General features: G+C 36.7%; 1 protein-coding gene across 2 annotated transcripts; it reads right to left on the bottom strand.

Annotated features, from left to right (window-relative positions):
• Positions 1-3,339: 3,339 nt before the first annotated feature.
• On the bottom strand, positions 3,340-17,109 carry LOC109094209 (zinc transporter ZIP13). 2 transcript variants are annotated; one of them, XM_042727700.1, is made up of 10 exons: positions 16,969-17,109; positions 15,252-15,608; positions 13,657-13,764; positions 12,551-12,684; positions 7,811-7,939; positions 7,554-7,643; positions 6,714-6,764; positions 6,345-6,477; positions 4,779-4,878; positions 3,340-4,655 (listed from the first exon to the last, which is right to left on the bottom strand). In XM_042727700.1, exons 2-10 carry the CDS (start codon positions 15,598-15,600, stop codon positions 4,580-4,582), a joined length of 1,170 nt encoding a protein of 389 aa, XP_042583634.1. In that variant the 5' UTR covers positions 15,601-15,608; positions 16,969-17,109; the 3' UTR covers positions 3,340-4,579. The 2 variants fall into 2 exon arrangements, with proteins under 2 accessions (XP_042583634.1, XP_042583633.1); XM_042727699.1 differs by having other exon boundaries at positions 15,252-15,627; positions 16,969-17,102.
• Between the last annotated feature and the right edge of the window lie 453 nt (positions 17,110-17,562).

The raw sequence follows: 17,562 nt of genomic DNA, 5'->3' as shown, positions 1-17,562 counted from the left end.
AAATGGATGCCTTTTCCATTTCGGAGAGGTGATTTAAGTACATTTTTTAAACAATCGGTATAACCTTTTTACTGTATAAAAAGTGTTTATTTTTACCCACTTATATTCATCAGTTGTTTACTTATATTTACAAATACCTGTATGTAATTAGAGCTGTTATTAATTTCTGTAGTTTCATGTATAATGACACCTTTGACCCTACCCCTAAACTTAACCAAAGCACCAAACTTGTCCCTAACCTTAACCATATTCCACCTCAGTAGCAATACAGTGTTTTGCAATACAACATGAACATAAGTACATTTTACCAAACATTTTTTTTTCTTATTTAAGTACTTATGGCACCCAATATAAAATCTTTTGTATTATATAAATATAAAAATTCTAATGTCTAATTTTATAATTTTCTATTTGTTTTTTACTTTTTTTTTTTTTTACCCAAATCTGTCTTATAAACATGTACATGGTCAATCTTTGTTTTATAAACAGAATATATATATATATATAATATTATATAAAAAAAATCTCATTATACTCTCACTCTGTATGAAACTTGGCTTAACTCCCAAATGGCTATTAATTATATCTTTATTTCAAAATTCTGAAAGATAAGAAAATCTCCCCAAAACACAATCCCTTACAAATAAAATAAAATATAAGATAAAGTACTAAAAAAGAAAAAGAGCAGTCATAACAGTACAAGATAGTGCATGGAGGCATAACCTGTAAACACCACTTAAAGTCTTAATAAATATTTCAAATCAAATCTAAAATAAAGAGATTAAATTCAAAATACAAGCTTTAATTTTTTTCTCCAAACAAAATTGCTTTATGTGCCTGTTTTATTTGGTAACACACATTAATACAGCAAATATGGAGATAGGCCAAAAAGCAATATGTTACCACCAAAAAAATAAAAATAAAAAAAATAATTATATTTTTTACTATGTGTTGCTTTCTTAAGAACAAATGTCTATAATAAAACAGTAAAAGTTAGTGTTAGCTATCAATTTTCCAACAGATATGTTCACGAGAGAAACAATTAAAAATTTAAATTACAATTTCAGCATTTCCCTTTCTCAAAGTTAAATATAACCGAACAGACAGAAAAAAAAAAACACGTCTTACATAATCTTTGGATTACCTGATAATGTTGATATATTAGCACTTTCAGAAAAGTAAACAAAACCAAATAGAAAACTGCTCAAAGGAAACTCCCAGAAGACAACACAGTGTCCTGCCCACATACAGCAGACTGTCTTCTGAAACATTCCCAGCCGCAATAAATAAAACGGTACAAATCCAACCCATACTATAAGAACTCAAAAAGTACTTTTCATGTACTGTGCTATAACAAATATACATTTACAGCAAAATCTCAAATTTGATAGACATTTGCCCTTCCACATCACATCCAGTGGTCGAAATGTTTTACAGTCTAAAACTTTGCATCTGTCCTTTCAGACATTCTTGACAACCTTCTTTCAGCATTATTTTCCTTCACTGCTCCTATCTATATCTTTCTCACCATTTCCCCATGATCAGGTGCACTCAACTCTTATATTAATATACTTGTGTGAACTGTAGCAGCACTAACTTGCCACCTGCCATCCATGGAGGTGGCCCACAGAGAAGGAGAGAAGCACTGAGAAGAGTTTCAGAAGCGTGGGAGGTTCAGGTCAGCATACAGGAGAATAAATCATGTTAGTACAAGCAGCCATATTTTAGGTGCCCATCAAAAGTGGTTTGAAGGCAAGACATAAAGACTTTCAAATATAAAAAAAAAGCGGCATATCATTGTCTAAAGTTCCAGGCAGTTTCCCACACACAGTGGGCTCTGTCAGGGCAGATGACAAAGGAAGACAACCCACAGGCTAGTCGTTATGGCAACAATCCCTTGCCAAACAGACTGTGTTGAAATAGGACAAGTGTGAACACAAAATCAGTACCACCCCCTGATTCCCATATGACATTTCAGACCCAGACTGTGCAGTAAAAATGTGCTTGTGGCACGCATCTTGGCATAGCTGACACCATTGCAGAAATGCTACTTTGAACACATACAGGACTTGGAGCCGCAGGCAATGCAAGCCATTTGTGAGTATGACATATCAAAATGCAAAGACCTTGCAGACTGCATGTGACTCAAAAAGACTCTACACAGTTGTCAACCAAGCAAACAGCATCAGCATAGAGGGACAGTAGTGGAAAGCCAATGCTCATACACACATCACAGAAGCACGGTTGCTAACGGTTCAACATGGTGGGGAGTCCATCTCACGAGAGTGATTTAGCATAATGGTTCCTCCACATGGGCATGTAACAGCAATTTAACAGGTCATGTGCAACATCGAACCCTCATTATTGAATGCATTTTCCTATTTCGGGAAAGTACTGTATATGCAGTGTCAATCTGACATGAAAAGCAAAAATGCTTTCCAGAGTCCATTAATTTTAGTTCAATAGAAAATACCTCTTTCGAAAGGCACTCACTCAACATATATCACTTTAGTGTCACAAGCAATCTAATGTATGGTTTTAAAAAAAAGTCTAAAAAATGAAAAATAAAAATGAAATATCACAAACATATGTTAGCAATTTAATAAAACTGAAATAGAAAAGGCTGTTAATGGTTAAATGTATACCAGAATATGGCCCTCAAATGTACCAAAGAAAGGTAAATCAAGGTGAAACTGTTTCCGTCCCTTAAAGGGATAGTTCAACTCAAAATAAAAAAAAGTGTCATCTTTTACTCACCCTTGTATTGTTACAAACCAACATTATTCAATATATCTTTTTATTTTTTGGGTGAGCTATGCCTTAAATTGATGTAATGTGTTTTCAGAATTTCTGTTTTTATTTGCACTGAAAAAGTGTCACTGAAAATTTTGATAATCTGTTGTTAAAGGTGTAGTCACCTAAAATGTAAATTCTGTCATCATTTATTCGCCCTCATGTTGTCCCAACCCTGTATGAATTTTGTTCAGCTGTTGAAAATTAAAGATATTTTGAAAGATGGTAGCAGTTGATAGCCATTAACTTCCATAGTATAGAAAAATAAAAATACTACTGTGTAAGGCAGCTACTGCCAACTGCTTGGTTACCAACATTCTTCAGAATGTTAGTAAAGGATGAGAAAATTACAGAATTCATTACAGAAAATTACAGAATTAAAATTTTTGGATGAACTACCCAAACAGATTTTCAACAGTTGAGAGAAGCAACACTTTGCTAGGAGGTTAGCACATGATTTAGATCTGTCTACAAGGAATACAATGCTGGGAGCAGTGCTACCCCTATGAGCAAAAGCTGCACACATAAAACATAAATCAGAAGTCACAACAGTTTGGAATCAAACTGTAACATTTCTTTATTTCAAATATAACACTGGGAGGACTTAAAAAAAAGGTTCAACATTTTTCTTTCAACATGGCATTGTTTACAGAATAAATATATATAATCTCTTTTCAATATTTACAATCTGGCAAAGACTGTTCTGACCTGCCATGTGACGTTCAGAACATACTTTTCAGTAACACTCCATATACTAAACTCTTAAACAGACAATCCATTTATCAACTATTTAAGCTTTTGAAAAATGTGATTGAAATGGCACCAAGTCAGTTAAGTAAATGAAGTGTCTGCTTATGAATCCATCAAATCTCAAGACTAAATCACTCAAAACCTGTGTTATTGCAATGCCAGGACCACAATGAACTGTACAGAAAATCAGTAAATTAAAGCTAAATGTAGCAGTGTAGTGGCTATCAGGACACAATCAGCAACAAGACTAAATACTGTAAGAAAAGACAGACATCACAATTTAAAAAATGACTGAGGAATACCTGACAATAAGGCCAGTTAAGTATTTCAAAAGTGTTTGACAACAGGAGTGTGGTCATTGATGTATGTGCAATTAGGAATATGTAGTTATGCAAAGTGTGGATGTCTCAACTTGAGCAAATAAAGCATGAAATGAACTTGTATAGATTTAACTTCAACAGAAAGACTTATAAAAGTGAAGCAGTATTAGTTTATAGAAACAATGATGATGACCATCAAAAATCTGATTATGTAAGCATATGTGCTTGTCTCTTAATAAAGGATTAAGTGTTGACTTGTGAAACCTGCATGTGCAGTATTGCATACTATTTAAGCAAATCACATTGATGTAACCAACCGACATTGGAAATGTGTTTGACATAAAAAAAAAAAAAAAAAAACAACGTCAGAAACATGAGCGAGTATGCAAAATAGTAGCTAATGCAACCGCTGTTATTTTGGAGCACCTTTTGCAAAAACCTGTATTTGCCTTCAATTTCAGCTGGTGCCTGTCAGGCATGAGTTCAGTTTTAATCCGGACACAGAAGTGTATGAAGGATAAGGCTAAAAACACATGGACACAGACTGAAACACCTGATTGTCGAGGCTGTTTCTTTCTTAGGTCTTTCCTCACATGATCTTTGGGGGTGACAAAAATTATTTAAAGCATAACCAGTGGAGTGAACTGTCCCTAAGTCCTCCAACATGCTAGGTAGCACTCTAAATCTCCCTTGATAAAAGCAGTGCTCGTCTGTGGCTAGTCCATGACGACTGAGAGAAGAGCCATGACTGCTATCCCACAAAGCAACAGCAGAACCTGTAGAAAGGAGTTCCTGTGGGAACAGGGCACAAGATCATGAACATTCAGTTTATTTAATATGTGAAGTATGGCAGGATTTTACTGTGGGAGACAAACAGACAGAAAGACCCCATTCTCAGGGAAGTGGACACCTTACCTAGGGTTGGTCTCCTGTAGCAGATCAGGTACCACATTGACCAACGCAATGTAGAGAAAGCCACCTGAGGTGAAGGGCAGGATCCAGGCAGTGGCATCCTCTAGAAAGACACATGAGAAGAACCAACACTGAAAAATGTTTGATAAGGTGCTTATGAGTTTTCCACAAATAAAAACACTCATTTATTAAGTATCAGTAGCTGCTAAAAGTCATGTAAGGCATGGGATGGTAAGTCACAATAAGGAAGTGGAACAAAAAAGGAACAAATGCTGACAATCAGAAGAAACATGAAAAAGCTGAAAGATACAATACATCTCTTAAGCCTTAAACAGACTGCACTATTATAGCAATCCTATACGATCATTGCGTGTGACACGGATCTAATAAACTTGGGTACAACATGCATGTAGACTGCATGATGATGACACCTACGCTACGACACACGTACGCTACGACACACGTACGCTACGACACACGTACGCTACGACACACGTACGCTACGACACACGTACGCTACGACACACGTACGCTACGACACACGTTACTATAGATAGAAGAATAAAATGTAATTAGCATGTGCTAGTGGTAAACAAAAATAGCACGATGAATTACACTTAGGCAGTTGTAGTTTTTATGTGTGCTGAAAAAAAGTGGAAGCTGCAAAAGAGGAGGGGATAAAAGCCTGAGGTGAGGTAAGGGCAAGTGCAATGTTGCATTGATTTCATGTTGCAGTTTTATTGGCTGGTCAGTAAATGTGCGTCATAGCAATAAACACACTGGCCCTCATTTACAAAACGAACGTATGACAGAAAATTGGGCGTACGGTCATTTCAACACAAAATAAGCTATAATTAACAGATTAACAAAAGAGGGGGGAAAACACTGTGCAACAAGTATAGGCTACGCTCGTTTTAGTAACACTCTTAATACTTTTTTTTAATATCTTTATTTGATTTAATCCATCTGATCGCACAGGCGCTCATTAGTTCTACCACTGCCTGACATTTCAGCCATTCATCATCAGACTAAAATGCAGTCGAACAAACATAAAAGTTACACTGTTTATTTTAAAAGGTCCGCTGTATGTAAAATCAGCATGCAGTGACCAAACAAACATTTTTGCGCATGTGGAGGATTTTACATGGATATTAGAACATGAGTGAAGTATAAAGCCATGTTTAGGCTACATAATGAATAATAGTTATGCAAACAAATACGGCAAAAATGGAAACATTACTCCATTCCATTATTATCAGTCTTCGGTGTCATGATCCTTCAGAAATTATTCTAATAGGCTGATTTGGTTCACACAATAAAGATTTATTATTATTATCAGTGTTAAAAACAGTTGTGCTTAATTCTGTGGAAACCATTATTTTTCTTCAGTATTCTTTGATGAACAGAAAGTTAAAAAGAACAGCATTTATTTGAAATAACATTTTATTTATTGCTTTCTTACTAAATACAAGTTTACATTTTATGTTTTATTAGAAAAACCATACTGACCCTAAACCTCTGAACAGTAGTCTGAGAGGAGAGAGATGTCTGAGGACTGTGGTGTCTCACCTGCCCCATGTTGTGATTGGGAGCAAAGAGCAAAACATGCCCCCAGGACTCCTCCTAATGCTGTAGAGAGCTGCATACGGGCAGCTTTCCAGCGGTCAAATCCTGCTCGCAGCAGAATGGCAAAATCTCCCACCTTTCCATAAAGACAGAAACGTGTGCACAACAAAATAAATTGGTAAGTACTGAGTACTATAAAAGTATTGAGACATTTCACATGCAGTAACTCTTGAATGACTCCTTGCTCATTCCAAGTCACTAATGATAAACTGTTATCGATCAGTTAAAAATGAAATGCATTGTTCCAGTATACTAATTACCTGGTTGAAACTCAAGAGGCAGCGAAAGAGAGAAAGATACTGAGACACGTACCTCATGAGGGATCTCATGAAGCAGAATAGCGAATGTTGTTAAGAAACCGACCTGTTAAGACAAGTAAAATAAGTTATTGTAAATATATTGTAGTATAACAGTAATTGAAGGAAATATTCTAATTCAACCATGACAGGGCAGCAAAACCATATTTTATAATCCAAACAATGTTTATTTGCCACATATGTTTAACTGAATGTCAACAGAAGCTAAAACTGTAAAATGGCACAGTTCTCCATCAATACTTTCCCTTGCATTTCTGCAGCCAAATATGTACGTCCAGGCCAGTGAGCAAATGTATAAAAGTGTGTTTTTCTGTGCAAGTATAGTGGTTTCTGTTGCACCAAGTCCGTTTCCTCTGAAACTCCCTCCCCACGCATGCTGGGAGCCTTATGCTTCTCCACCTGGACTTCAACTTCACAAAGCCATATAAATACTGCTGCACTATAAATATTCTCACACATCACAAACATCTCCATCTCACTGTTTATTGCAAACAGCAATAAGCAATCATTGCGAACACCACTGACCAAAAGAATTATGGCGTCTGCGATCAGTTTAAGGTTTAAAATGCTTGAAAGTGGCTAACCCATATTATATTTACACAGGAACTGTGAATCTATTTATAAAGCACATAAAGTCATAATTACCAGATATCCAACAGCCCTACACAGATCGGTTCACATAAAGCAAAAATATAAACTAGTCATTAAGAGTGCACTCTATAGCAGGCTGTGCTAGCAGCAATTGGCTTTCCTTTAGCATTACTTTTTGAGTTCTGTGTAGTAAAAATAAAGGCTGAATTCCATTTATATGGAATTGATCTCTGTTTGCGCTTACCTTTCGGCTTACTAAGAAGCTTCCTGCCACTGCCAGCCCATGTGTGAAGTTATCAATGCAGTTAGCAAGAAGGTTTAGATAACCACTTGTCTGAAAAATAAAGAAACCATGTAAGAGAAAAGATAATAGGTAATAGACACTTTACAAATGCTGTATGGTTGGTTCCAAGGAAACCGCTCTAGTACTTATCTCCAATAATCTAATAACAACTTAGACCTTTTACTGTGAACAAGGCATGATTTGTGTGTGCAGCTTACCTTTATTTTCTTTGGCTCTGTGTAAAGGCTGATGTCAGTCTTTGGCTTGGAGTCTGAGTTGTTGTTTGAGCAGATGCCATTTGTTTGTGGGGACACAGAGACCTCGCTGCTCAGATCTGTTGAACACGACTAGTTTGGAAAGAGAGAGAACACCACAGTAAGTCTTTCTAACAAAACTGGGTCTCATTTCACAGCATTCAAGAGCAAATAGACAATTTTACCTACTATCAGATCAAGTTTAAATCGGATACCAAGAAAAATGAACCAGGTACGCTACTATTCAAAAGTTTGGGGTCAGCTAAATTGATTGAATGATTTTAATTAACACTTATTTAGCCAGGATCCATTAAAGTGATCAAAAGTGACAGTAAAGACTTTGACACATTTACGAAAGATTTCAATTTCAAGTAAATTCTGTTTTTCCATTTTCTATTCAAATAATTCTGAAAAAAAAATGTATCAAACTTTCCACATTAATATTAAGCAACACAACTGTTTTTAACATTAAGAAATGTTTCTCGAGCACAAAATCAGCGCATTAGAAAAGGATCATGTGACACTGAAGACGGTAATAATGGATGCTAAAATTTCAGCATTGTTGTCACAGGAATATATATTGTTTTTTAATAATAATATATAATCAGTCATTTTAAACAGTAACAATTCACAATATTATTTTTTACTGTATTTAAAAAAAAAAAATACAGCCTTGATGAGAATAAGAGACTTTATTCAAAAAGATTTCAAAATCTTACCAACCCCCAACTTTTAAAAGGTTACGTTTTTATTCTTAAATCAAACAGATCAACTCATCAGCACACTTATAACACTCAGTTTAGCTCCTACAGCTTTCTACAGAACATTACCCATTAACAAAAATTTAAGCATTTGTATCATTAAAAACATTTCTGCTTTTAAATTCACAAAATTCTTTCCACGGGTTGAGGAGACAGAAATGGCTGACAAAGGCTGACTGTGAGAAAACAATCGTCCTTTATAGCAGTAGGTATTTTGGATCGTAATAACAGAACTAGACACTTCCTCCCTGTTCTAGCCCACAGTCTGTAAGGCCTCTCAGCTGTGGTTTCTGTGCACCGTGGCTGACTTCTGTGGCCCGTCTGTCTGCTGATGGAATACTGGTGGCAGCTGCTTCCTGCTAGATGTTATTTATAGCTACCCAAACAGAGCAGAGGCTATCAATCAAACTCCCAGGTCTCCCGTAAGCAAGGAAGAAGACTCAGACATAGGCATTCACAAACAGATTCAAGTCATAGACCAAGTCAAATTAAAAGTTATAATTAGAAGGGAGGGAAGGAGGGGGCGGGTGGAGGGGGACTGGACAGGGCACTGCAAGCCCCTCTGTTTGGGTGTGATCTGAATGTCCAAGGCACTCAAGACTTAAACAAAAAAAAAGTGAGAGAGCTAATGTCATGTCTACACTAGAAAGGTAGGCAGAACAAAACTGTAATTCATTTGTTTTAGGAAGCATCTAAAAGCAAATATTTCAAGGCCTTAAGCTGTTATATCCCTCAGGGTGGAGCCCGAAAAGTGAGATAAGGTGTGCATTTGTGTGTGTGTGTGTGTTTAACTGACTGATGCAATATGGTGATGCAATACGCTGAAATAAGGCCAGAATAAAAGGGGTTTGGGGTTCTTCTTGAATGCCAGAAACAGTCCTGTGGGTATTTGAATGGGACATGAGGTGTAAAGTTTAAATATCAGTTTGACACGAACAGTGATTCACAATTTGTGACCCTACAACATTTCTATAGCATCAATTATTCAATCAGGACTATTCCCTCTCTGTGTGTGTGTTTTCACTGAACATCTTAATCTTTAAATCAACAAGTTTATACGAACACAATTTAACAGGTTTGCGTCACTTAAATGTGTGGTTCTACTCATGTAGCATCAATATTTTGGTAAATATTTAGGTCAGGTAAATTTTAGAACTTTTAATTATTAAATATTGGTTTAGTACAGATTAATTAATTTAGCATGTTTTTTTATTTCATTTTTTTCCCCCCACTTTTGCAGGGATAGAAACATTCTAGACATTTCTGTAACATTCTGGAATATTCCAGTGCTTTCCGGGACATTCCAGAACATTGTGGGAATAGACAAACATCATCCAACGTACACTTCTGAAGTTTTGAATGACTCACTTTTGGTAACAGTTCATGTTACACTGTTGTTAGCTCAGTATTATGCATGTACCATGTCATTTTCATGCATGAGTAATAAGAGATTAGCTTGCACAATATTTTTAGTTTTCATGAGCACTGTTAATGATACACAAAAGTAATGTGATTATCATATTCAGCATGTCAAACTTCATTAACATTAACAATAAAAGTGAAACAAAAACTTTGTTTCATGATAGAATTACACACACATACAAAAAAAAAAAAAAAAAACATAAGAGTGCATTTAGAGCTGCAATAAACCAGTCACAAGTTTAAAGACTGATGAACCTTTTCCAGAAACTCAACATCAAAAACAAAACTAGCGTTAATTTTGTCACCTATTTTCAATTTTAGTCTTAAAGCCTCATGCACACCTGGATGATTATCGTGTGCACTTATTGCCAGTGTTTTTTGCTGGTGATGAGCTGAGTAAACGTATAAATTCACTCCCTGACATTAGATGCCGCTTAATGAAAAACAGAAATACCCTGGTAAACACTGAATCCTATTTGATCTGCAATTCCTCTCCAAAATAACTCCCTCTAATCTAGATTTTGTAGTCGCTGTCGTGTTTGTCATAAAGCCCTTTGTGTTCAGACACCAATGAGACCGGCAGCTCTACATTCATCTTTCCTACACCCATCTTCTTGCACAACTTACTGCACCTTTGTCGTTTGGTATCAGTGTGTGCTCGGCAAGACCGTTTTGTGCTTGAGCACCATCAAGTCATGTTTTACTGTAACGTCAGCAGCTCCAGGCATGTGAACAAATCTAATTGGTCGCCAAGTTTTTAATGTGGCGCGTCAAACCAAAAAAAAAAAAAACACGAGCCAGACACATTTTTTTTTTTTTTTTTTAAAGATGCTTTTACGCCTGCTATTTTGCGTGTCGGTGTGCACACTCACATAGGTGCCCTTTGTTTTGTCACGAGGCGATAAACGTTGGCGTTAATGATGCGCAATAATCATCCCGGTCTGAACAAGCCTTTAGTCCCGTGTTAAATGTCCTTGTTAGTTTTTATCATATTTAGTCAACTTTATCCTATTTAGTCTTAGTTAAGTTTTAGTCGACTAAAAGTCTCAACATTTTAGAACTCATGGAAGCTTGCGTAGTAGAGGCGTGGAGAGCAGTCCGCAATAACATTTTATTTCCTTTTTTTTTTGACAAAGATAAAAAGACGTTTTTGGTAAAGTTTTTATCCTTTTGAATACATTTTAGTCTTGTCTTATTTCGTTAATGAAACTGCATGTTGATATAGTCTTAGTTATCATCATAGGCAGAGTTTAGGAGGGGGTAGCACCATTTTGGAAAAATCTGCTGGACGCAAATAGTGTACGTTGTTCTGTGTCAGATTGAACCACTGATGAATTAAATTCAGATTGAACCACTGAAGGCAGATGGACTATTCTGACAACGTCTTTCATACTTTTCTGGGCCTTGACAGTGTAATTTACTTGGCAATCAATGGGACAGTCACAAGCCTCCTGGTTTTCATCCAAAATATCTCAAAATGTGTTCCGAAGAAAAACAAAGTTTTTTTTTTATTTTTATTTTTTTACTTTTTTATTTTGGGGTGGAGTAACCCTTTAAGATTCACCCTAAGCTTGTGACAGCTGAAGTGGATCTTGTGAAATGTGAGAACGTGTCGCTGATCACTCTTGAACTTAAAGAAAAAGTACAGAAGGACAAATATCCAAAACTTTTTCAGACTACTGCAGCTTGCACTCACGCTGCCGGCTGGTTCACCTACGTTTCAAATAAGATTCTCAGTTATAAGGAAAATAAAGGGGCTCCGGTCTTTAATGGCACAGGACAGATTCTCAGATCTTTCTTTACTGCACATAGAGAACGATTTGACTGAAACTTTATCAGAATAGATAATGTTAGTACAAGAAAGATAGTGGACATCTACGCAACTCTGAAAAAGAGGCGGCTTTTTTGCATTAGGTGCTTTTTTTCCTTTTAAATCTTTGCATAGCAGTCATTGTTCTAAATGTATTTTTAATGTAGAATAAATGTTACATAAATATAAAAAAGTGCTCATGGCTCATCTGCATGTGGGTGCCCCCCCCCACGCATAAGTGAAACTCCGCCTATGGTTATCGTTTATTGACCATATTGTCGTCTCGTCTTCGTCTCGTCTTAGTCATGGGAGAAAAAGCTTGTCAACGAACATTTTTTGTCATACTTTTCATTTACAAAATTTACTCTAGACAAAACCACTTTGCTTTACAAATATTTACAACACTTGGGTCATTGTTTACAAAACAAGAACACTTAGTTAATGGTCCTGTGAAACAGCCAGTACTCAAAAGCACTTGTAACTTTTTTGTAGTTAAATAGAAAAAAGAATAACAACTAGACTCTTATTGTATACTACTGGATGGTTAATGTGGATGTATAATGAATGTGTGTCAGTCTGTAGAGTGCATAACTCCAACATCATGCTTTGGCTCCCCCATGAGGTTCAGAACTGCATTGTTCCAATGTGGACACGCTTCAATATAACTGATTCAAGTTGCTGGAATATGTACTGAGAACACATGTAACTTACTTCAGTTCTTTGGGAGGTAGCTTTGCTCTCTGGGTCACTGTCTTCATCTGGGAACACTTTTTCCAAAATCAGAAAGGATAGCAGACCCCCTATCAACCACAAACCCTGCGTACGAAAGTGCCTGTGGGGCCCATCTATCCAACACATGCAAACACAGATTTTAATATTTTTTTTTAATAATATTAAAGAAAAAAATTAAACTTCATTAAGCTCCTTCCAATGCTGTTATTGTTAACTAAAACTATTTAAAAAAATAATTAAATAAAATAAAAAATCAGTACAAGATGAAAAACTTTATATAGGAATAACTGTATAAAAGAAATTTTGCATTGGAAACTAACTGAAATAAAATAAGCTACAATTACTGAATTAAACTGAAAAATAAACCTAAATAAAAACATTTAAAAAATGATAATGCACAATTACTATAAGTAAACTGAAAACTTAATATATAACAGTAAATAATCATATGCTTTTATACTATAATTACTGAAATAACACGATCTCTGCCTTAAAAACTGTACTGTATATTGACCAAACCTGCCTTTATTAATAATATTTGACAAGCTTTCAGTATTATAATATCAAATAAAAATATCACCTATAATAGTAACATAAAACACCCAGAGTGGACTTTTAAAAAATGTTAAAAGCACTGTGTGAGCCTTGAATCCCAAAAATGAAGACATGAGATCAATAAAGGAACTAACATTTGCTTCAAAGTAAATGTTACTAAGTGTCATTTTCCATATCGATTTCAGTACCACAGCAAATTTGAGAAACTGGAGCAGAGTCACCAGAGGGAAAAGGGTTTAGCAAAGGGTCAATTACTACACACTACTGATGTTAAAATGTTAAAAAGGCATAGTTTCATGCAAAACAATGTAAGGGATTCCAATTCAGGGGACAAAAACGGGGGGGGGGGGGGGGTGAATTACAAAACCACACGTTTATAACTACTGGGAGTCACAGGAAGGGTTATTAAAAAACAAAACAGACCAAAAAGAAACATAAACCGAGATAATACTAAGATACAGAAAGAGCACACAGATGATGATTAATGCATGAGCACCAGCAAATGTTATATATAATGTGAGAATTCTCACCAGGCCTGGAAGTGTAAGCCCAGGCTTCAGGAAGGAGGTGGAGAAAGACGTCGCCTAAGAGACCACCAATAGCAAAACTCAGCAGCTTCTTCAGCTTCTGACACCCAGCTGCAAACAGTACAGAGTATCAGCAGAAGTTCATAAACAAACATTAGCAGAAATGCTTGATATGCAACACTCTAAAGATCTTGCTGTGTTAAGCAAATTGAGCAAATCCTTCACATAAAGCAGATGGTGAAACCACCATACAGTTGCAAAATCATTCTACACGCTCTTACATTTAATTATTATTTTGTTTTTCGTACAGCTTAAGTTCTGAAGCTGCACATCTTTAATAAGCTAGTTTTCAGACCATAAAGAGCTTATGGGAATATACAGTAACAGACATAAATTATCTAAAGCCAATACTCCACACTGCTTTGAAAATCATGTGGTCTCTGTGGTACAGGACACACCTAAACCACTTATAATTCAGTCTAACCCTCTACTCCCCTGCAACCTATACTGGTAGATCAGAACAGACCTTCTTTTAAGCCAGTCTACTTCCTGACTGGGATCCATTGCCAGACTCCGATCTATTTCTGCATGACTGATATCATCACAGACAAAAGCTTTACCAAGCAGCACTGCCCTCTGCAGTGATCTTTAGAGTGCGACCTGTCGACCATATAATGTCACTGCACACTTTTTGGCATCCAATTATGGTTCTGTCGGTTCTTCTATTGAACATCCACGACATCAAAAATTATTTAGACAAGCCATGACAGGTGTAGCTGAACAAATTCTTTTCTAAACATTTTTTCTCAGTGATCGCTGAATACTGTCTCTGCAAGATTCTTTATATTAGTTTGGGGAAGATTCCTTAATGTAATCTAATATACACACATAATTTGAGGAAGATTCCATGTGGGTCTGCTCATGAATTTAACATGTAAAATGTTGCATTTTCTGTGTCTCCTATTAAAAACAAAACCATAGATAAATCTAATAATTTTGTAAACCTTCGATTTAATTTATAATTAAATTGGACTTGACAGTTATTGTATTAGTATTATAATTGTGGCTGGGAAATTACTTTACCATGGTACGGAAAACAAAATGTGGAACCAGGCATAAGCAGGGAAAATCCCATGGAGAACATGAGCTTAAAGTAAAAGGTGCTGTGAATATCTGGACCAGATCTGAATGTAACACAAATCGGTCTACAAGCCGGTTCTCTCTTGATTGTATTAATTACAAAAATATGTCTATTTGTCACACTAGGCCTGATGTGTGACCAGAACATTTGAACAATCACCTCATTTTTTCCTTTCTGCTTGCAAACTATAGATGACCTGCACAGGGCCAGAAAGACTCATCATTTTTCCACCTCCGATACCTACTGCTGTGAATATCTGGACCAGATCTGAATGTAACACAATGCTACCTCTACCTGATCACTGCTGTGAATATCTGGACCAGATCTGAATGTAACACAATGCTACCTCTACCTGATCTGCTTAGCATGTAACCTGATCCTAGATTAGCAGTTACAATGAGCTGTTCACATAAACAGACCTAGATCACAAAAGCATGCAGGCATAAGTTTGACTTACCCTCAGTTTTCAAAGCTGTTCCAGCTTCAATGGGTATCACTATAAGTGGAAAGACACCACTGAGTCCGACGGCGATCGATCCCACAAGGGAGCAGAACCAAACATCTAGGTTATCTATGGAGAACAGCTCATCCAGGTACTGGAGGTCTAGAAGATCCTTAATGCACCATGGTCCTAGTCCTGCAGGTGCAGTCTTTGCTTGGGCCACAGCAGTCTGAGCCATCATCTTCCCACCAAGGGATGACGCCAGTAGGGCGGCGCCAAGGAGCAGCACAGCAAATGCCCAAACGGGCTTCTCGGGTCCTGCGCTCATCAGCCCAGACCTCCGCAAAGTACTTGGAAGAAACATGTAGGGTGCTGTAAGGCAGAGAGGAGCTCAAACAAAATTTCAAGAAGTGGAAAGATTAGTAGAGTTTGAATGAGGTTCAGGGTTTCTTAGTCCCAGACGAAACAAATAGGCTAGTTAGTTTATTGTGTTAGCAAATTAAAACAAACACACACAAAAAAATTCAAAATTCACAGTTAAATCTCTAAAACTGTATTACTATTGGATGCATAGAAATTCTGAAACTGGCTACTCACACTTAGCTATTTTTTATTATTTGAAACATTTAAACCACAACTACCACAAAGATGCAAGTTAATTTGCTTTACACGTTCAATATCTGCTGTAATTCTTTTACAGCAACTTGATAACACCACCTTCAAAATTAATGTACTGTGTCTGTAAGAAATTTATGTTGTTAAACAAAATTTAAAAAAGTGTCTTCAAGCAATGTTATCCAAAGACTTCTATTAAATACACACACACACACACACACACCCACACACATTTGAAATTCCAGGGGAAGCCATGGGAAGTAGCCCTCTAGCTTGGCCTCCAAATTGAAAGGTCTGGATATGGTGACTAAGTGCTTCCACCACCCGAAAAAAAAAAAAAAAAAAAAAAAAAAAAAACGACAGACATTCAAAAGACCATGGCAATGTGAGTCACAACCTACAAAAAACACCACACATTTTAGGTCGTTACTGCCAACACGGGAAAATAATCTACACAGAGATGAAAACGTGATATCAGATAATGCATTAGAGTCAGGCCAAACACAATCCCTTCAAATAGTTTATAACTAGCACCCATAATAATGAGGATAAATGTGTTCACCGGTCTTAAGCAGCTGATCTTTGTGCAATATTGAAACATTGCATAGGAGTTTAAATTGTCTTTATTGCACAAATATGTAAAGAACATACACGTAAAAAACAACATACTTTATATTTACTTAAACTTATACTTTACTTATACATACTTTATAAACCTGGATATACTACCTCCGTTATGGGTGGACAAAACTGCAAATGCAACATTCACGTTGGGACGGTCTGTGGACGTGCAGGAGTTGAGGGAGCGGCGAGATTCCTGACAAATTCCAGCCCCGCTGGGCTTTAAAAAACACTCCAAAGTTTGTCACGTTTCTGCGTTTGGCTGCTAAACTAATTAAAACAGCAAGAAGGCCCAAAGGCAAAATCGTCAATTTTATGTGATACTTATGGGCGATGAGTAGGCTGTCTATACGCAAAACATAACATTGTTGCAATGTTTCTGATAAAAGCAACGGTGCGCGCAAACTACCTCGATACAAAGTGGCGTGCCTTGAAAAAACAAACCGCTGTCTACAAGATTCGCAGCACTGATAAATAAACAAGCGTGTTGTCTTACCCGGCTGAAATTCCTACAGTTTTTACTCCGGCTTGACCCTGCCATCCAGACACTTCTTGTCTAAGAGCAGGAGCACTGCAGCAGACAGTCTCCCGAGTTCCCTCCTGAAGGATTTTCCACAGTCAGCCACGTCTCACCGACCGGAAGTGCATTACCAGACTGCGCAGAGAGGGGCGGCCTGAGCGCGCGCTAACAGGAGCAAGAGGAGGAGACTCAAGTAGCAAACACGTGGAGAACGTGCTGGAAGGTGGTTGTTTAACCCGCTGTAAAAATGGCAAAAGGTAATAATGCAAAAAGTATATTGGTTTTGTGGGACGAATACAGACATGTTTTATCAAAACAAATTTTCCATATCTTTATAGTGTTTATATTGTCTGTCTGTCTGTCTGTCTGTCTGTCTGTCTGTCTGTCTGTCTGTCTGTCTGTCTATCTATCTATCTATCTATCTATCTATCTATCTATCTATCTATCTATCTATCTCACAGCAACCTCTTGCAGTCACATGGAATATCCAAGCAACTGCCACCCAATGCATTATCAACCACACGGAACACCTTCATTTTTAGTCTGCCAAGTATTCAGTTTAATCAGTCT

This window comes from Cyprinus carpio, chromosome B7 (assembly GCF_018340385.1).
Source record: "Cyprinus carpio isolate SPL01 chromosome B7, ASM1834038v1, whole genome shotgun sequence".
NCBI classification, from domain to species: domain Eukaryota; kingdom Metazoa; phylum Chordata; class Actinopteri; order Cypriniformes; family Cyprinidae; genus Cyprinus; species Cyprinus carpio.
This window is presented reverse-complemented; position numbering and strand designations above follow the sequence as displayed.